Raw genomic sequence first — 21,761 nt, forward strand, 5'->3', positions numbered from 1 at the left:
TCAGATCAATACCAGTATCTTAATAAGGACTTCCAAGGCCTTAGATAATCTATGCCCTTATGATCTCTCTGGCCTCATCACCAACCACTCCGGCCCACGCTTACTCTGCGCCAGCCACACCCCTTGCTGTTCTTCAGACACCCAAAGGCAAAGTGCCTTTGCTTTTGCTTCTTCCTGTGCCTGAAACACTTTTACTCCAATATCTACATGGCTTACTCAGTAACTCCTGTACTGAGTTTGCTCAAATGTCACCTTTTCATTGGACCTTTCCACAGCCATCATATATACAACGGTGCATCAACGTTCCCCTCCACACTGCCCTGCTTTCTTGTTTTTCACATAGCACTTGTTTCCAATGAAATACTTAAGATATGTTTACCTGTTATTGCTTATTCTCTATCTTCTGGCTACCAGAAATAAACATCATGAGGTCATAAACTTTTTGTTCACTGTGGAATCCCCAACCTTTTGAACAGTGCCAGGACCATGAGAGATGCTCATAAGCACTTTTTGTTGTTATACAAATGAGTATTGAGATTATACTCAGATTTGACTACTAACAGCTTATACTTGAGGTTTATATTTAAGGCCTATATACTTCAGGGAAAGAATTCCTCTGGCAGGTTAAGGGGTTCTGTAAATTTACACAGGAAAGACAAAAGGTGAGAAATTGTAATCAGTCTTCTTGTGCATCAGAGGTCCTTTTCTAAAGCATCAGGGTAATATACTCCATTTATGAATTTGTGAAAATCTTCCTGTTTCCTGAGTGCCAGGCACTGTGCTTACTGGAAACAGAATGATGTATATGATTTGCTACCCTCAAGGGATTTACTCAACAGAGGTAAGCCTTTAAGTCTTCCATGAAGTTTCTGATTCCCCTGTCCCTGACATCAACCAACCACATGACTGTATTCAAGACAGGCATGTACTTCACACCAGGTGTGGACATAATTACATGGCCCAACAAGGGGGTTAGGAGTCTACCAAACAAATGCCAGCAATGCTCTTGTACTGTTGGCCTTGGCTTCTCTTTCTGGAAGCACGGGCCACCATATTCTCATTCTGAATTCAAAATGCAGAAGAGCCATTGCTCTTGAAAGTTGGCATTAAATGTTCAAATCATTCCCCTCCTCATCCTTACACCTCATGAAAGCAAGAAGGGAATGAATTAGGGTTTTGCAGTGTGAAGTTTAGTAATGTGGAGACCTGGACCCAGCAAGTCACAGAGTCCCTTACATTCACTCTTTGGTGTAGTTCAGCTTTCGTTTCCTCATCATCCCACAGGTCTTCAGGAAGAGAGTTGAAATCAGCCTGCCATTGAGATACGAAATCTTGCTTGTGATCTGGACGCCTTAGAAACTGCTGGAAACTTGTTCTGTAAGGCATTAAGATAATGAGATGGGGCCTACATGTCACACCTAAAAAATTCTCACTTTGGAAACTTAACTCACCTAATCTCATATAAGTAAGAAAGCACAGAATGCTGGTCCTCTCTCAGATGCCTGAGTACTGTTTTGACAGACTTTACATAGGAATTTTCTATCAGTTCCCAGTAAGGTACTAAAAATGAAGGTATTTCCTGTTAAATGGTAAAGTACAAAAAACATAATTTCAAAGTGAAAATTCTTCTGAATATTGAGTAAAAAGAGCAATACTAAGCAAGAATATCCAGATGAAACTGTAACTTTCACTTGTGAATGGATTAGACAGAAATTTGTAGCTTTTACAACTAAATGGAAACATCCTGTCTCCTAAAAATGTAACTCATGATAAAATTGTGTTCAAATTAGTCTATTTACATCCACAGTAATGTTTACTGAGCAGCCATTATGTGGAAATGCTGTACTAGATTCTAGAAACGCAAAAACAAGCAGATTTCGTCCTGAATCCCAGCCTACCTTTCCTACTAATTATCTTCAATGGATTCAGTACTTTTGTCCTTCACTCCCCACCCCCTGTCAAATAATATCATTTTAATTGTGTTGCCTTCCCACCCCTTCTATGTCCTGATTTTATGACAATTTTTTAATATATTTATCTTACAAAGCGGCTTCTGTTTGGCTGAGTGGTATCAATTGCACTAATCCCTAATTTTATGATTTAATGTTCTCATCTTTAAATATTTTCTGTTTTAATTTCCCAATCCATGCTAATTAATGAATTGGAACCCATTGTATTGCATTCTGTACAGAAGACAGTGAATTATTCTAAATGTTCCTGATCTCCCCAGTGTTTATAATCTAGCTGGGGAGATAGGACTTTTCCCTAGGAAAGCTCAGTAACAACACAACCACTGCAATTCACTACTGGGCCTCAAATGCTTGGCATGGATGGTCAGTGCTGAGGGCTCATAGGGGTAAGAAATCAGGGAGCACTGCAATGAAGAAGGTAAAGGTTGAGTCTTTTAAACAGCTCTTTGTCTTTTAAAATTTTTAAAAGAAAGACCATTCTGTGTGATTTCCAGAGATGATATATGTAGTAAAACAATCAGATTTGCCTAGGTGGCAACTGGGCTTTGCAATTGTCAGAGAACAAAGAACAGAATGGAGTATCCAGGGCTCACCTGGGGCATCTCCTCACCTTTACTGGCATGCTCATTGGAAGTTCATAGGCCAGATAGCTAGCTACCTGTTTTTTTTTATTAGTTTTAGTTAGCATCAAAAATTTTCTTCTATTTCTAAAAAGTCAGAGGTTAAACTTCATTTTAAAGTGTTATGATGTAGGCATGATAACATGGAAGGAGGGCTATAATTTGCTGGATGTGTGTTCTGGGGAAGTCATCCTTCCAGGAAAACTGCATTTCTGCTTATCCTTGCCAAGAAAATTGGTCCTCACAGAACCCATTTGTTCTGCAGCTTTCAGCACTCAGCAGCAGTACAAAACACGACTCAGAAACTTGAGGGAGTAGAGAAAGGATGAGACGTCGTTCAATGAGTAGTCTCAAAAAATCATTTTGGCTTTTTGATGAGTATATATATTACCAGCAATGGAAGGCCTTTGGACAGTGAAAATAATGGTGTGAATCTTACTATAAACAGGAGAATGAACAGATTCTTCTAGCTTGACTCAAAACTGCTGTACCTCGGGAATTGGTTCATCTACGTAGACCCATTCTTCCGATCCAGGTTTAGGTTGTGGTGGTACTAGAGGAGCAGATGACATATCTATAGAGTCAGCAGGGGGTTTCTTTGCTGGTGGTTTCCCTCCTGGAGATTTTTCTTTAGGAGAACCTTAAACATGCATATTAAATCATTCCATTACAAGTAGATGAATGGGACCAGATTCTGGTGGACAAATAAATCTATGATTGCCATGGACTTCAGGCAATTCATTAACTACTTTTTTAAGCAGCTTTGGGGAGATTTAGTAAATCAAAAATCAAATACCTTTAAGTGACTAATAATACAAATAACATTTTCTTTAAAGCAATCCAACATCTCTTGTCCAATTGGCTATGAAAAGCAACTTGGTATTTTATTTTCATTTCTTTCCTTGCTTCCACAGTGAACATATGGTTCTTACAAAGTCTGGAGCAAAGTGTATTTCATTTACTATTGCAAAAACTGGCTAATCAAACTCCCCACCCTGCATGAGAAAGAGGGTAACTATACCTAAGTAGTGTTCTTGGTGTTCCTTGGAGCCCAGGGGAGGAGCAGGAAGGAAGGAGGTTATTGTAAGAGCTAGCTGGAGTCAGTGCCTGAGACAGCGAGGAACGCACAGGAGGAAAAGGGGTACTGTGCTTTTAACTATTCCCACATTCCCTGAATGAGACACAGGAGTTCTGAGTAGGAAACTATTTCCTAATACAGTCAGGGAGTAGGAAAGAAGCCTGGCTGAATCATGGCATAAGAGAAGGGGAGAACATGAGAGAGGAAGGGGAGAGTAGGGAAAAGAAGGGGAGGAAGTAGGAAGGAGGAAGAGAATGAGCAGGAGGAAGAGGAGGAGAGGGAGACAAAGAGGCCTAATTTCCAGTTCAGAATCCAGAAGAGACATATGTCTCATTTTCCCTGAAGCTTCTAGAGGGGAATTTAGATCAGTTAAATGGCACCCTCCTGGTCTGAAAGACCTAGTAACTAATCAAAGTTCCTTAACTCAGAAAGCATCAATATTCCCTCAAGGTTATTACAGTTTAGAAATTCATTCAGTTTAACTTCCACTTACCTTTTATTACCTTCCACAGATTAATTTTTGAGATTTTAGATGCAGTTTATAGATGCTATTAGGATAGGGAGCACTTTCTTTCCCCAAAATGTATTTCTTTAATGATTATTATTCAATGATAATGCTGTCTAGGAAAGTAAATACATTTTCCACTTTCATGCCAGTTAAAATATATGGATTATAAGTATGGGGAAAATCATCAATTATGTATTGTGACTCTATTTATACATATAAAAACCTTATTTATAATCCACAGTTCTGAAGTTGTTTCTATATATTTTTAATTTAGAAGAATTTAAGAAAATCTTTGCTCAGGCAATAACCAAAAATGTTCACAATTTGATATATATATTTCTATATGATGAATTTTCATTCTTTAGCCTGACTCTTTGAAGAAGTAAAAGTGATAATAATATGTATGGGTACTTTAAGATGAATTTCTTTAAGAATTCCTAAGATGAAGAACTTTGTAATTATAAATGTGAGACTGGAATGAGTTTCTTCTATTTTAAGAAAAGAAAATCTTTTCTAAAAAATCATGTTCAGTGAAAATTGAGAGAGGCAGGGAATATTTTTGGACCATTGTGCTTTGATTTCATTTAATCTTCATCTAAATCTTAACAGTGAAAATGCTAAAGGGCAAAAGATTTGAATAAATAAAAAAAATGTATCTATGTCAGTGAATGAAAATAGATGTCACTTTTGAACAAAATCTATCAACCTCTTAAATGTTAACAGGGGCATTCCTTTTTAAGTACCATCTAGCCAACCATAAGAAAGCTTCAGTTTCTAATAAGATATTCTGCTTTCATTTGAAAGTTGGATCACTGAGTCCTCAATGTAGCCATTCTTTATGCATGAAAGGATTGGAGAGTAATCTATCCTTAGCACATGGTAAAGAAGATTTTATCAATTCTTTTTCATTTGTAAGATCTTAATGGTATGACACAAAAGCCCATGGAGTAAGAACAAGTAAAAATAAAAATAAAATAAGGTAAGAAGGAAAATGTAATTTCAGGTCATAGGATTTATTTAGTCATGTTATCTGTAAATAAATGATCAAAGCTGAAATGATAGGGCAAGAGTTTTGAGTAAAGAAAATAACATAGTAGGAGCTCAGTATAGGTAAGAGTAAACTTCATCAATTGATGTGAGGACATTAAGAAGACTAGAACCCTCAAATTAAATTGGCACTACTCAGGGAAATGAGATTGACGGAGAAAAAGATACGAAAAATCTGACTTTTTTTTTTAAAAAAGAAAGGCATTATTGTTACCTATCAGTCCTCCAATATTTCCTAGTAGGATCTGATTTAATTAGCAGCTTCACTAGGTAAAAGCAAGAAGCTTTCTCTCCTCAGAGTCCTAAAATTCCTGTTGTTACCCTGTGTGGAGCTGAAGATACAGAAAGTAAACGACTACAAAGTAATGAGGGCTAGTTATCTGGGATCTCTTTTAATTTTAGTGTAATTATACTTATAATTGGTGATAAGTTTTGGGAACTTCCTATGTCAACTTTGCAATGCGTTCCCCTTTCTGCCTACAGTCTTTAATAACTTGGTCTAGAGTCAATAGTAATAATAACTCATGTTTATTTAGCACCACTGACTCTGAGCCAGACCCTGTTCTATCTACTTTTTTGTACATATACTTATTCTTTATAGTAGCAATGGGAGAGGTTACTTTTATGACCCCATTTTACATGTGAGGGAACCGAGGCATACTAAGGTAAACTTACTTGCCCTAGGATGTTCATATGGCAAAAACAGACTGGGTCGAGTCTATGCTTTTGACTCTCACACTTTATTGCCTCTGAGTATCTATTGATATTCATATCATATTACTTATATTTAGAAACTTGCAAACTTTGGAACAGTTCTTATAATACTATTTACTTGGCCTATAAATTGATTTTAAGATCACTTTCTGTTTACAATACATACCAACTTAATTTTTCTACTTCTGGCATAAATTTAAAAAACTGCAAGAAGAGTAATAGATTAATTAAAAGACTCATACTTAGGAGTATAAGTAGTACTATTTAATTCACTTAAAATATGGTGACAGAAATAAGGCAAAACCCAGGAAAGCCATGAGCGCCTTAGCGTTATGTGTTAATATGGGAGTGTAGATTACACTCACCTACGAGTGAGGAGGCTCTAACTTTCCCTTCTTGTAGGTTAACAATTCCTAACAAAATACTATCTTACTTATTTTGATTATCAATTTTTTCATCTTTGAAGTGGGAAATGATCACTCCTACTTCATACATGGTTATGATGAGTTAGCGAAATTATATATAAATTATTGTGTAGTGCCTGGCACATGGCAGGCACTCTATACAAGGTAGTTTACTATTATGATTATGAATTATAAAAGGAGATTGTTGCTAAATTTTGATGATAATAAATTATCACTTTCAGATGTGTGGCATAAATCTTCAGATGAAACTTAATGTGTTTTGCATTTGATGTAAAATTTATAAAGACCTTGTGCATGGTACCACATACTAGTCTTTGTTTAGGTCACAGGTGATAAAAATCTACTTTTGAAATTAATCTTAGAAAAGTTCAGGGCTTTTTACTTCTATTTTAACAGCACTGTTATATACATGCTTTTCCTAAATTATAACCAACTTAAATATTTTGAGTAATAGGGCATATTATAAATAACACATTAGAAATAACCAAATGTTTCTGATATTTTAATGGCAAAAATAGGGCAATAGCAATAGGCTCCAGTATAGCAGTTCTTCAACTCTAATGATCATCAGAATTCCCTAGAGGGCTTATTGAAACACAAACTGCTGAGGCCCAGAGGAGTTTCAGATTCAGTAGGTCTGGGGTGGAGTCAAGCATTTGTATGCCTAATAAGTTCCCAGGTGGTGCAGATGCAGCTGGTATGGGTACTACAATTAAAGAGCCACTGCTCTAGTAGATGCATCTAGGTATTTCAATTGATTTCACTTTTATCTTTTCTTTCTTCCATTCTTCCATGTCCTTCCAATTAATGTCATTGATGTTTATAACATCGATGTTACATATATTGCTAAGTGACCTGGTAGTGTTAAGCAGACAGACAGACATAAGGGGGTTCAAACAGAGAAAAGCCCACCAAAAGGGACTCAAAGGGTTAATCAGATAAAACCAGAAAGCCATAAATGACTCACAGAGTTAATTAGATGAAGCCATAAAGGCCAGGAGTGACTTGAAATGTCCCAACATTCCCAGATAAGAAACTTCAGAGTGCAGGCACTCCCCAGATAAAGAAAAACATCAGAGCACAGCCCACGTCTCCATTTCATCAGTCAGAGCAGGCTTCCAGAGCTAAGAATTGTCAATCAAGCACTTCTCTGCACCACTAAAACCCCATAAAAGAAACCTCACAGTAAGCAGTCAGGGCCTGTCTGACACTAGGCCGGGGCCCACTCTGTTAAAGAGTGTAATAAAACTTGTTTGCTTTCTTGACTTTGGTTTCATGTCTCACTTTATCTGACTTCCTGGCATCATCAAACTGAACTTCTTCCTAACAGTAGCACCTACAACTATAAATCAGATCAGAAGGCAAGCCCTGGCACAGTACCAATGCTAATACATGGGCAGGCCAGAGGAATTAAGGTGATATTATTTCCAAATGTTTGCTCCATAGAACTCTAGTCTTAATGAATACTCTTCTGAAAGAAAATAATTTTGTAGCCAAAAATACTATGGGATATTACGTACTACAACTTCCACTCCCTTAGAGAAGAACATTGACATATAAAAAAAAACCCTGTGATTAAAAACATTTTAATTTGGCTTAACTCAGCATTTTCTGAAATTTAGTTACTTAGGGAAAACTTCCTTCATTTAACCCCTCTTTAATACTTCCTAGGTAAGGTCACAAGATTGAAAAGCTATTTATTGTTTTATGAATTAATGAAATGGAACAATGGCAAATGGTTTGAAGATAATAATAAAACCTTTAAGAAAACCATAAATACAATTGCAAATGGCATTTCAGTGTCAAGTTTAGGCAGAAAAATGGGAGGGACTGATCTAATATACAAAGAATAGAAATGAGTCAAAGATGCCAATAGCAGGAAATAAAGGTAAGCTTGAAGAAAGAAGAAAGGAGATGTTCCTCAAACCAATGTAATTGGTATTAAATAGCCAGTGAGAGAAACAGATAATTGAGAGTGTTTACCTTAATGGTATTAATTTCAAATATTAAGAATTAAAATCATCTAACTTCCTTAATGAAGGAAATTCTGTTATACATGCTAAAACAACAGCATTTCTATGTAGCAGAGGAATTCTAAATCCTGACTGAGAGTTAACCTATTTCAAATATTAAACAAAGCAGAATTCAGTAAAATAAAAGCAAAAACACGTTTGAAGGTCCTTGGACTCATTTAAATGGAGCTAACTGCATGATTCAGTGTGTATTTTTACTGGATGAAATTGTATTTGCTTATGTTTTGTATGGAGTCTGTATAATTTTAACTAAGGATGGTCTTAGAACATGCACATTTTCATGTCTAACTTGACCATTTGGTACTTGCTATTTATAGGTCTATTTAATTCCTATTTTTGATGATTCTATGATGATCCTTTATGTGCTTTTGTTGATCACAATGAGAAAGCAAGGGATGAGTAATGTAAATATGAAAATTGTTTTGCTATTGGTAAGCAGGTAAGAGATATACACTTTGTAACAACGCCATTTGAAGGCACCCTAGAAAAAGTCAGCTATATGTATCCATAATTGCATTTCACTCTTTGACTGCTATGGAAGCTTCAGCATAAAGCTAACTACTACACTTTTAGAGCCTGGGATTTTCTTCTACCAGTCATCAATTATTGAAAAACTTATATCCCCCTTATTTCACAGAAATAGGTATAATAAAATAGTAATTAACTTACAAGTGAAATTAGGGTCAAGAAGAAATACAACTTAAACTGGAAGGTCAAAACCAGGGGAGAAATTAGAAACCAGATATTGAGATGTAGGTCCTTGCACAGACACTAAATCTGAGCCACTAATTTGGTTCTGAACTTCTACATATCTGAAATAGAAAGGGAAATGCTATCATTTAGAGTGCTAATTAACCACTCAAAGGAAAAAAAAGTTTCCTGTCCCTTAATTCTGAATGAAATTTCTCACCTAGGATTTCATATAGGGACCATTGAATGATGTAGTGGGCTTACTATATCTTCAGAAAATGAAGTATCAGGTTATTATTGGTTTAATGAAAGTTTCACCTCCACTGCTATGTTATGTTGTGGAAGAAGCTGAGAACTTTATACCTAAAAAGTGTTTGTCAGTGAAAGCAATTCTATGGGGAGCCCAAGAAAATATGGTTCAGTATGTAGTTTTCTGATGGCACATCTTAGTTCAAGGATAACATCTATAATACCTAAATGGATATTCTGATATTAGATATTCTCTAAATTGTTCCCACAAGCATCACTTTTCTCAGCAGGATCCTTGTTAAGAGCTGGACTGCAGAAAAAATGAAGTTATATTCTTTGGCAAGGGCTAATGGTTCACAAATGGTTGAGAGAAGCATTCAGTGTATACTACTGAACAAATCTAGCTATTTTCACTGAGACAGTTAGGAAATGCAGAATCACATATAATCATGTCTATCTTTATCTGCTGTACCTTTTCTTTTGAGTGAAGTTTCACCTTTCTTCCCTTTTCCTTCCTGAAGAGATTCTTGCTTACCATGTGGGGGTTCTAAACAAAATTCAACACATAAATATCATTGATAACTTTCTTCAACAGCCTGGGCTACAGGATTTGTAAGTAACCAAATGTTATTTGTCACAGATAAACAGTTATATTCATGAACTGCTTAAAATGGCTCAGGCCTTTCCTGTGAGCTAAAATGAATTGGAAGACAGACTATAGACTCAAACTTCTTAAATGACAGTTCTTGATAGTATTACTCTATTTTGTCTCTATTGAGAAATTTAGTCATAAGTTTAATATGAACATTTGATCGTGGAATTGATCATAAACTCTTCAATGCAACATAGCAGTGGAGTTTTCAATGTCACAAATCCATTTGAAGCATATGGCTCTATTTGGATATATTTTAACTCAATGATCCTTGTACAATAAGACAACTGAATATATAATAAAAATGATGCCCAAACACCTTGAAGAAGAGTTAAATAAGCACATTGTTTTGATATGATGCATCCTTGAACTTGTCTTGACCTCATACTTGGTTGCCTTGTGACTTGTACATTTCCATTTTGTTCTAACTGTAACTGGTAATGAAAAGGATAGTTTGGACATATTTCTCTTGGATTCCCTGGAATCTAGTTCAAAAATATACTGGAAGGGGTAAAATGGGAAACAGATGATGGCAAGGTCAGTAAGATGTTCTACACAATAAATTAGTTCCTTAAAAACTTCCTGCATTACTCTCCAAACAAGTTCAATCATTTTCCACTCTTTGTTCTGGGCTACAGGTTTTTTTCTTCTCCTCTCTTCATTGGAAGGATGGACAGAAGGGTAATATAAATGCCTGTGATGGAGAAAGCCCATCTGAAGTATTCTTTGTATGAAAAGTGATATTTATAAGTATGTGTAGAGGCATAGCCCTTACATTTAAACATCTCAGACCCAACCACTAAGATTCCATAAAAAATAAGACTAGTGAAAGACAAAGAAGGATTAACCTTGAAGCTTTGTTAACCTCTATAAAAGGTTTGCAAATGTCCAGATAGTTGACTACCAAACTCAAAGTAAATTAGATCCAAGTGAAAATAAGTGAATATAAGTGAAACCATTTGGTGTTTGTCTTTCTCTGCCTCTGGAGATCAACCATTTTATACATTTTTAAAGATCAGGCACTAACTAGCCTTACCATTGATGGAACAAAGAGACATTTGAGTTAGTTGCTTTTTTAGAAGTAAGCTTATCATAATAATAAAAACTCTGGATAAGCTCTGAGTTTCTTTAATAATAACAATAATATTCTGGATAGCTAACTATTTAAAAAGCTCGCACTTCAGCACAAGGCAACAGAGAAGGTAAAAACAGAGATACCTGAGACACTGAATTTATAAAGCATGACGGGGAATTATGATTTCTGTTGGGGGCAGTGTGTACTCTGCCCATCTTTTTTTTTTTTAAATCAATTCTAAAATACTGAAATCTCAAAATAATATTCTTAAATAGCAGCATGGATAGTACTATTGCATTTTGTCACACTGAGAACTTCAGTTCTAAATTAAATTCTGACATTTGGTAGTGGATTTGATAATAAACCCTTTAATAGAATATAATTGAGGTTTTTCATGTTTAATCCCAAATGCATTTGAAACAGATACAAAATGCAGAAATATATACAATATATAATTAAAGTTGGACAAAATGACTGTTAGTACTCAGTGTACTGTGACTCCATTCTATACTCCATTTATACCCTGATTTTTTTTTTTAAGTACATAATTCCTTGTTTTCTGCATCTCAACTGGGTGTTTGAATTGGGCATGTTCAGAAGCCTCAGCCATTTAGGTCTGAAAATGTTCTCTTTTGAAAAAATTCATAAATTATTTATATAAAAATAAACAAACCTGCTGGAAACTTCCCTCCTTAAAAATTGCTTAACTAAGCTTCACGGAGCCGTAAGGGCGGCACGGCCACTCTATTGCCTCATCCCTGCGCAGGAGCACTGAGATCTCCTCCCAGTAATGCACTATTATTAGAAGGCAGTAATTAGGCCTCTGGAGATTAATCCTTTTATACATTTTTAAAGATCAGGCACTAGCCCTACCCTTGGTGGAAAAAAGAGACAGATACAACCACTCTTTGAAGCAACAATAACTTTATTCTTTCTCCAATGCACAGTATTCAAGAATACAATTTTAAATTCACAAGCAAGCTTCAGAAACTTAAAGACTGAACTGTGTTAAAACTGTGTCAAAACACTAAAGACTGGTTTCAGGTAATGGCTCCAAAACATACTCTTGACTGTGACAGGCCAAGAGGAAGGAAGGAGAGGGAGAAGCTATGGTCAGAGGTTAAAAGCCTTTACTGGCTAATTCCAGGCTCCCTGAGGCCCTGTGAGAACTGCCTTCCTCAGTTCTAAACAGCATTTTAAATGCTTCCACTATTCCTGCAGAGCTCTCAATTTCTTTTGTTTTCTTCCATTCCTAATAAGGTAGTGGGAAAGGGGTATATATTTAATCCATGGCTTTGTGCTTTAATATATGTTACTAAGGTCTTCAAATTTATGTTTAATATAAATTAATTTAATTTAAAAAATTCAGACCCATCTCAAATTCTGAAGCAGAAAGATTATGGAGTTTAGAAATGCAATCATAATGCAGTTTCAAGAATACCGAGGTAGACTGTGTAACTGCACAGTCAGTCCTGAATAAAGTTCAAATCGGAAATTAGAGCCAAGTTTGTGCATGTACACAGCACCAAACTGATGTTGACATTCTACCCATATCATGCATTTCAACAATTGAGCAACTTTAGTCATTACATTCATTGTCTATCTCTATTCACATTCTGTCATTAACCATGAATAGTCCTTAGGTGCTAAGGATCCAGAAAGAAGTTAAACTAAAAAATATTCTCTACACAAACTCTTTTCCAATATTACATATTATAAATATGTTTATTGAGGTGTGAAGTGCTTGTTTCTAGCCCATTATAATTACATAGCACTAAAGATTAAGAATCTCATATAAATTCCAGTCTCTAATGAATGCTGTTAATTTGTGTCCTTATTCTTGTGGATAATTGGCTATTTTAATTCTCATTTTCTGAAGATGCTATCACTCTTTACATAAATGTGACTACAGTTCAGCAAACAGACGTGTGTCCTCTGGATCTGCTTGTGTGCCTTTCCTCTTCTCACCTGTAGTTTTATTCTTATCAGTAAATTTGGGTGTGAGGACTCCCCACTCCCTCTCATACAGAAAAGTACCTGGGCTTTGGCATGACCACACTCTTAGTTACTCAGGGCTTTTTCCACTGCCATCTGAGTGTATAGTTTGGTTTCGTATGATTGAAGTTGCTCAAAGTCTGAATCTGGATAAATGTACTGGTACTATAATTTATAATTCTTTTCTAAGTGAACATAAGAAACTGGCAAACAGGATTATAAATTATTCTGTCAATCACCTGATGGTGGTTTTCCTTTTGCAGCGGGAGTTTCTGAACGCTCACCCTGAGGATGGGTTTCCTTCTCTTTTTCTGGTTCAGGAGGAGGAGGGGGAGGAAGAGCAGGAGCTGGCGGCTCAGCCAGTGAAACTTCTTCCTTTTTCTGAGCTTCCTTTTCTTCTAATTTCTTTTTAACTTCAAAAATATAAGAATGGACCTTTATTAGGGGCTGCAAACACCTATTCTTTCATTGGAACTAAGGTAAATCTAAATAAATACATAATTGCCCTTACTACTCTAAGGCTAAATTTACGTTTTAGGGCCCTCCCTTAAATCATCCAGTCCTTAAAGCTGAGATTGGAAGCCTTCTTCCCTTGCCTCTGACAATTGAGAGAGAGAGAGAGAGAGTGTGTGTGTGTGTGTGTGTGTGTGTGTGTGTGTGAGAGACAGAGAGAGAGAGAGAGAGAGAGTGTGTGTATGTGTGTGTGTATGCGTTGTGTTAGGTAGAAAAGCTTGCTGAGGGCGTGCCAGATGTAAAAGTGACCACCTAGAGGTTGCTAATGTAGTGGAATAGGAAAATAAAAAAATGTTTCAGAACTTACAGTGGAAAAACAAGGTGTAAAAAGCATACAGAGAAGGTGAAGAGCGATGTGATAGAAGAGGTGGGGGTGGAGAGCAAATGGAAGAAGAAAACGTGCAGCACCAACTTCCATGAGTAAATGCATATCAAGCATTTAGAGGAATGCAGACCAACTGAGTCTAGCAATTCATTCCTTCAAGCAGCAACCATTTACTGGGCCTGAATTGTGCCTTGCATGAAGGAAGGGCCATAACCGTAATATAAAACTATTAACAGCACTGCTAATAATAAAAATAAAAGTAATACAAATAACAATAGGTGTAGTTTTGGTTGCCAGAAATACAACAGCAAAATAAAAGGGAAAAATCGCTGTCTTGCAAAGCTTGCATTTTAAAGGTGGGAGGCAAAGCATAAGCATGAAGTTAATTTATGTAAGAGGTTGGGCAGTGGTAAGTATACTATGAAGAGAATACATAGAATGGGGTGAAGGGGATCAGGAGTGCTGTGAGACAGTTTTGTAACTTTTAAACAGAGTTCTGAGCAGGGCAGGTCCGCTGAGAAGGTGAATTTCAGCAGAAACTTAAGAGTGTTGCAGGAAGAGGAAACAGTCAGCCAGGGCTTGACAGGGTGGAGCATGGCTGTTGGTGTTTTTCTAGGTTCCTCTTCATTGTGATGACCCTTTGCCTTTCCTGGTTCAGGTTCACCCTTCCTAGGCACCCACCCTGCCTCCCTGCCCTTCGCGGTCCCCCACGCTGTTAATGGAAATAGCCACAGCTTTAGGGACTACACCACTGGCAATGAACACCAGCAGTCTGTGTGGCTGTTTTTTTTATATGTACTTCCTGTTCTTCTCAATTCAGCATTTCAGAAAGATGCTTCAATCTGTTATATGTTTTTTCAGAGTGGAATTAAGTTTTCTTTTTCAGATTATAAAGTAATATATAATTGTTTTTTAAAAATCTAACAATTTAGGCAGGTGGAAAGGAAATTGTTTAATCTCTTTGTCCTCCTTCTCCCACCATCTAGTATTATATATTCTGCCAGACTATTTTCTGGGCATATATATTGAATACATAGACATACTTTTAAAAGCAAAAACAGAAAGAAATATTTTATGTATAATCTTCTTATTCCTACTTAACAACATATTATGGTTATTTTTTCCACATCAGAATATATATCACGCACATTTTATTTTTCATTTTTTTACTTAATGGGATGTTTAATAGAGAGTACTGGGCTAAGTAAATGCTTATTGTTTTAATGATATTTGCTAGAGTAATGAACTGATTGGAACGTAAATCTTCAATGAGTGGCAACTGAAACCGTTAATAAGTGATTAGAATGTAAACTAGGGAAGTGTTGAAGTAGCTGGCAAAAACAAACTGATTCTCAGCTGTAAAAGCTTATAATCAGTTTGGCTTTGCCTCCCAACCAAGACAAGGATTGCTGTGGGAGGCTTCGTTCCTCCCTTCAGCCTAATTTCTGTCAAATAACATGCTAAGCTTCTTAAATATATGGATTGGCTTTTATTTTGTCTGAAAGCTTCACATGGGTGTTTTCTGGAAGTGATGAGGAAGCTTGTCTGTCTAAGCCTGAGCTCCTGGATCCCTATCGTTTTTTGGCTTATACCTCTATGATATTTTAGTGTCAGTTGATTGATGCACTATGGTAGTTAGGTCATAAATCTAGTGACAGGAGACAGCATGCTATCTAGGCAGTTCTGGAATCCTTGTGATGTTTTTAACTTTGGCCAGTATTATTATACCCAGAAACTGTAGTTGCCAATATAATTAGGGATGACTGATAAACATGAGGGAAACATTTATTTCTCAAATATTTTCTGAAAGGCACAATCTCATCTGAAGTATGGCATTGGCAGTACGTGAACCTAAGATCCCTTTCAATAATAAATTCCAATAATACTAAGAAAAGTTAATGGGCAATTATTATTAGTTGAATGAAGGAGGAAGGAGGTCAGGATGGTTGAATGCTGGTGAGATATACCCTAGGGGCAAGCTTATAAATAAGTAAATAATCAGGAAATTCATATCAACACAAGAAGATTTTGGGGGATGTAAACTGCCTAGTGTTTCTGTCCTAAAAGTAGAATTCACTCACTATTTCCTTATAATGCTGATGTTAACAGATTGAAATCTTTACCCTTCTCTATAATATCCTTTTAACTCTATTTTTTTCACATGAAAACAAGGTGCTCAGTGAGATGACCTCTTTTGATTAAATTAAATTAAAACAGAAAGAAAGAGATCTCTTATTTAGAAATATTTGCAGCAGAAAGCTAAAATCAGAATTAGAAGACACTTGTAGCTACTATAATCCAAACAGAAGAGGGGACTTTGCAAACACACTTTCATTTCCTCCTTAACTCATTAAAACCACATACTTAGTTGCATAAGCTCAAAGTTATAAAAAAATGTAATTACCTCTATTCTCCTTTTTCATTATTTCAGTCATAAATATTTCTTTTACTTTTTGGCATACAGACTCTTTATCTGTTTCAGCATTGATTTTTATCAAAATATTTTCTGGCTCTGTAAACCATTGTTCCAATAAAGGCCAGTTGTCCAAGAAGCCTATAATTCTGCAAAACCAAAATAATGTATCAAAATCACATGCTAATTGAAATATGTTAGTACCATTAAGCATGATTTATGTGATATGCATAATGAAAAAATAAGCTGTCAATATAGGTAAAACTGAAAAAGCAACTCTAAAGAGATATAGGCAATGGAATATTATTCACTTGAAAGAGAAATTATTGAAGCCATATTTTTTCATATTACATATTTTTTCAGATATATGAAAGAATAAGATTTGCAAATGCCACCATTTCAGTGAATGCCACAGAACCATTTAAGTTCATTTGCCTAAGTGAGAATCTCAAGAAACATCACCTTCACTCATAGCAGAATAACTCTGAGCCCATTTCTTACAGTAGCTGCAGCTTGAACCACCTAAGTTATTTGCTTTTTTCTTAGAGACAGAAACTGAAGAGATCTTTGAGTAAGTATAGATTGTTGGGGCTTATTTGTTTTACTCAAATATATTCTTGGAATGATTTTTGAAATCTTCTCGTCCTTGAGAGTAGACAGATTTAATGTAGCTCAAATTCCTCTTCTCAGGGTTTCATAAAATTGTCCAATTTTGTCTAAATTTTCTTTCCAATAAGCAAATTGGACACAACCAAAAGAATGAGTGTTTTTTTTAAAGCATAACTTCACTGTAGCAAAACAGAAGTAGTTTTAGAATTACACTATAGTCTGATAGCTAGCTCTTTGAAATTCCATGATCTTCACTGGCATTTGCTGAATGAGGGCTGAATTAGGATTACACATAGTGAACTTGTAAATTCATGTAACCATAAAGGGGAATGCCACCTGATTTTAATTCTTTTCTTCCAACACTATGATAACTTGTACTTTGAATATGAAAGCACATGAGTATTTCACTCAACACCTGAACTGCTTTGTTTTGCTGTACCTGTAAAAGACTGAATGCTAGGAAATACATATTATTTCTAGAGCTGATGATTCCAAAGTGATTAATTGTCAGTCTGCTGAAAGGGCAAGAAACAAGAAACAGGACACTGAGTTTTTAACTAACCGATGCTGTATTTGGTCTCTTAAATTCTGGTCTTCATCCATATCTGGGTTTTTGGCAGCGACACATTGACTGATATCTTCATGAGGAGTTTTACTTGAAAATGCTTCAGCTATGATACAAAAATTATTTAATCAGATAATTTGCTAAACCAGTCAAAGTTGCACTAATACTGCTAAAATGTACTGATGCAAGACAGTCAAATGGGTCTAATATTTGGTTCTGCCATGGGTCTAATATTAATTAAAATGTTTAACAAGATGTTGAAAGAGTATAATTTTTGGATCAGAATTCAAATTTTCCTTTGAAATTGGGGAAAAGGAGGTAAAATGCAACTTCAAAGAGGAGCTGTAGTTTCAATGTAGAGCATCTCAGGACTAAGAGAAGATGAGAATGAAGTGATGTGTATCATGAATAACAAACTAGAAAACAATTAGAAATCAACACTATGATATAAAAATTAAGAATGAAATAGCACGGTGACCATAAAGTCAAATATGCATAAAAATATTTGTTAGTATTATATTACAATAAAGCAGTTACTTTCTTTCTAGACTTTATGATCTTTCCCTATAGAACAGACATAAGGAATCAACCACAAGAGACCAAAAACAAACAAAAACAACCTCAACAGCTCTGATAGAGTCCTATTCAGAATTAATAGTACACAATCCAGAATACCTGTGGACTTAGAATAAATGGAAAATCTTAAAGAGGAAAGAAAGCCTTAAGCAATATTCAGTGGAATTATAATTACTCTGGCAATGCAGGAGAACATGGAAGAGTGAATTAATGGTGTTCAGTAAAATGAAGGATCTTCACAGAGTCTAGTAATCAATTGTTTTCCATCTACATTCATGATTTTAAAAAAGGAAGCAGATTTAGAATACAGAATGATGCTTTTACATTATGGACGAATTCAGAAGATTACTGACATCTGGAATGGGTGACCAAAGACTATGGGAGTTCTTCTCAGGAGATGCTAACATGCACACCATCTCCTGGTCACTCTGTCATACTTGTCAAGAACTTTGGCACATGCATCAGCATTTTGCTCTTCCCAAACCCCACCCAAGCATTGGGTCCTTTCCCTTGGCTCCATTCCAGCACTTACTACCGTGGCCACACCCTAGAATTTGTAGTCACCTTGAATGGCTCCATCTCTGCAATCTTAATGACCTGTTCTGCTACTATTTATCCTCCCAGCACTCCCAAAGAGCCAATGAATCTCTCCAATATCATCCAGTCCCTAAATTCCTCCATTCTTTTCCCCAAATTGACCAGCATTATCCTGACTTCACTTTATTTTCTAGCACACCTTAGTCACATGGTTGAACACTTCGGCTTCTCTCCCTCATGTAACAACTTCAATTTGTGTCCTGCTACACCAGCCTTTGATGATATTCATCTCTCTTTCCAAGACCACACTGAAACTGGTAGACATCTTTCAGGAAAAACATATACCCTCACTATAACCTCACTAAGTCCCTGGCTCAAAAATCAGTTAAGCTCTTTCATACATATGCACTCTTTCCTAAAATAGAGAGAATACTAAAATAATAATAATAAATATCCTGTTGCTATGGCTTTTTTCTTTCTCTCAGAGACAAACTTCTTGAGAATTATCTCCACTCAATTCTCCACCTGCTCACCTCCCATTCATGCCTCAGTGCACTGCCATCCACCCTTCCCTGTCCTCCCTGCATTAAAACAGCCCTCTTTCAGATCACCAGCAACATCAAGGACAATAGTCATGTTTCAGTCCTTATCTTGCTTGATTTCTCTGTCACACTTATAAGTAAAATTAATGCACAATTCTTAAATGTTTTTACACATATATTTTATTTTCACAACAAAACTTGTAAAGCAGGATTGTGATTCTGTTATTGGTCCCAAATTGCACAATTTATATATAGCAGAGAAGGGATTTGATTCCAGTACATCTGACTCCAAGTTCTGAACTTCTTTTCAGTTTTAAAACTGTTTATTGAATTATGCTTGCCAAAAAGAATGCATACACATATACAGCTCATTGACCTCACAAACTGAAAGCCCAGATTAACAAACATCAGCCTTGGAAGAACCTTCGCGTTTCTTTCCTGTCACTGTCAGTTAGGAAGTTAACCATCCAGAACTTGCACTGCAAACATTGCTGCACCACTCAGTATTGTGAACAGTGCTGCTGCTCCTCAGGCTGGCCAGCGGCCCAAGGCACTGACTGAAAGCCCAGGCAGCCACCTACTCTTCCACTCTGACACAGCCTCTGCTCCCACATGGGCTATTCCCTCTCTTCAGGTCTCCCTGCTTTCCTGCCTGTCAGCATTGAGTTTGGTCCATTACTCTGTTTAGCCGTGGTTGGGCTGACGTTCAGCCTTTAAGCCCCATTGATTTGGCTGCTTCCCTGTGATACTGTTCTGTTAAATCTTCTCCATGGAAACCAAGCATTGAAGGACAACCCACTGCACCCAACCCTAGTGACTAGGCTCCCACACCCCAGCCTGGGCCTCAGGACCACAGCCCCTACTGATCTGGGGCTGGAGGGGCATAGTACAACACCTTTATTTTGAAAATCTGTCTTTCCTTGGCTTATGAGACACTCCTCTCTTTGGATTGCTTCTTCTCTTTCTAGCTGTTTCTTCTAAACACTTCTTCCTTTGTCCTGCCCATTAAATGCTGATGTTTTCTTGGGTATCATACTGGACTTCTTTTTGAAAATATATTTTTCTCCCTAGATGATTTCTTTCACCTTCAAATCCTTAATGTTGGTGCACACTTCCCTCCTGACATCTAGACCCATCTGTAGAACTCTTCTCTGAACATCTCGGTGTAAAAGTCCCACAGGCATTTTATGTTCAATATGTCCCTAAAGAAACTCAATGTATTTCTTTCCATATTCTCTAAGAGGATGGTACCAGTGTTCAAAAAGTTGTGCAAGCCAGAAATTTGAAGTCACCCTTTTCTCCCTGTATTACATCACATATCCCAACAATGATCACTAAATTCTGTAGTTTTTCCCCTAAATACCACTGACTCTTCCTACCTTGTCTTTTACAGCTATCTTAATGTCTTTTAGACTGTAATAGTTTTGGAACTCATTTCATTGCTTCCAATGCATCCTCCACATTGCGGCCAGAATGACCATTATATAAAAAGTATGTCTAGTTACATTAACTTTTAGATTTAATATCATTCAGTGACTTCACATGGCTTGAGGATGGAGTTCAAACTTTAGCTTGAGGGAAGGCTGCTGAGCTTGCCCCTGACTACTTTCTAGGTTCATTTCTGCCACTCCTCCATACCTTGCTGCTTCTCAGCCCTACTGAAGTACAACTGACACCCCAACAATACTGGGGTTAGGGGAACTGACCCTCTGCAAAGTCAAAATCCACATATAACTTTTGGCTCCCCAAAAACTTAGATATTTATAGCCTACTGTTGGCCAGAAACCTTACTGATATATAAACAGTCAACACGTATTTTGTATGACCTATGTTATATACTGTATTCTTACAATAAAGTAAGCTAGAGAAAATAAATGTTTTTTCAAATTGTCACAAGTCTCTAAAAAATTTTCCAATACTTTTATTGAAAAAATCTGCATGTAAGTAGGCCCACACACTTAAAACCTGTGTAGTTCAAGGATCAACAGTAATTGCTGTTCTTTGGATGGACCATTCTCACCTGCCAAGCCTTGTAAATGTATTTCTCTCCACCTTCCTATCTTGGCCTGGTTAATCTCTTCTCATGCTGGGCACACATATTATAGCACATAACTGACAATATTGCAATAATCAGTTCATTTTTTCTTTTCACGCTACAGTGTCAGTGACTTGAGGATGGGGACTTGCCTTTCATTTCTGTATTGTCAGTTTCTGACACATTATAAATATTAGATACATATTTACTAGTGGTGCCATTTTAGCTCCCATCACTCTACACTAGCACAATCCAAGAGAATTTTCTGAGACACTGGAAATCCTCTCTATCAGTGCTGCCTGATACTAGCCACAGGTGTACATGAAATGTGACCACTGTGACTGATGAACTGAATTTTTAATTTATCGATTTTAATTACTTTAAAAAGCCACGTGTGGCTAGTGGCTGCCATATTGGACACACAGCTCTATACTGTAACCCCTTGGTTCCTTATCTACAATTTCCACTAAACTCTTTGAAAGCAGGACCCATTTCTTCTTTATTACTCTATCACTAATGCCTACCACAGTGTGTGGCACTTAGAAAACATGCAATAAATAATAAATAAGTATGTGAATGAACAAGGTATT

General features: G+C 36.5%; 1 protein-coding gene across 11 annotated transcripts in view; it reads right to left on the bottom strand.

Annotated features, from left to right (window-relative positions):
* SPEF2 (sperm flagellar 2) overlaps nt 1–21,761 on the bottom strand; it is a 204,310-nt gene that overhangs the window by 76,529 nt on the left and 106,020 nt on the right. For 10 of the 11 annotated variants that reach the window (XM_073237244.1, XM_073237222.1, XM_073237235.1 and 7 more), the window contains 7 exons: nt 17,479–17,587; nt 16,299–16,456; nt 13,296–13,469; nt 9,807–9,881; nt 3,082–3,230; nt 1,452–1,579; nt 1,237–1,375 (listed from right to left, as the gene is read on the bottom strand). In XM_073237244.1, coding sequence (XP_073093345.1) covers nt 1,237–1,375; nt 1,452–1,579; nt 3,082–3,230; nt 9,807–9,881; nt 13,296–13,469; nt 16,299–16,456; nt 17,479–17,587 — 932 coding nt within the window. The remainder of the gene's footprint in view (nt 1–1,236; nt 1,376–1,451; nt 1,580–3,081; nt 3,231–9,806; nt 9,882–13,295; nt 13,470–16,298; nt 16,457–17,478; nt 17,588–21,761) is intronic. The other variant, XM_073237201.1, reaches the window with a different exon arrangement.

This window comes from Manis javanica, chromosome 1 (assembly GCF_040802235.1).
Source record: "Manis javanica isolate MJ-LG chromosome 1, MJ_LKY, whole genome shotgun sequence".
Taxonomy (NCBI): domain Eukaryota; kingdom Metazoa; phylum Chordata; class Mammalia; order Pholidota; family Manidae; genus Manis; species Manis javanica.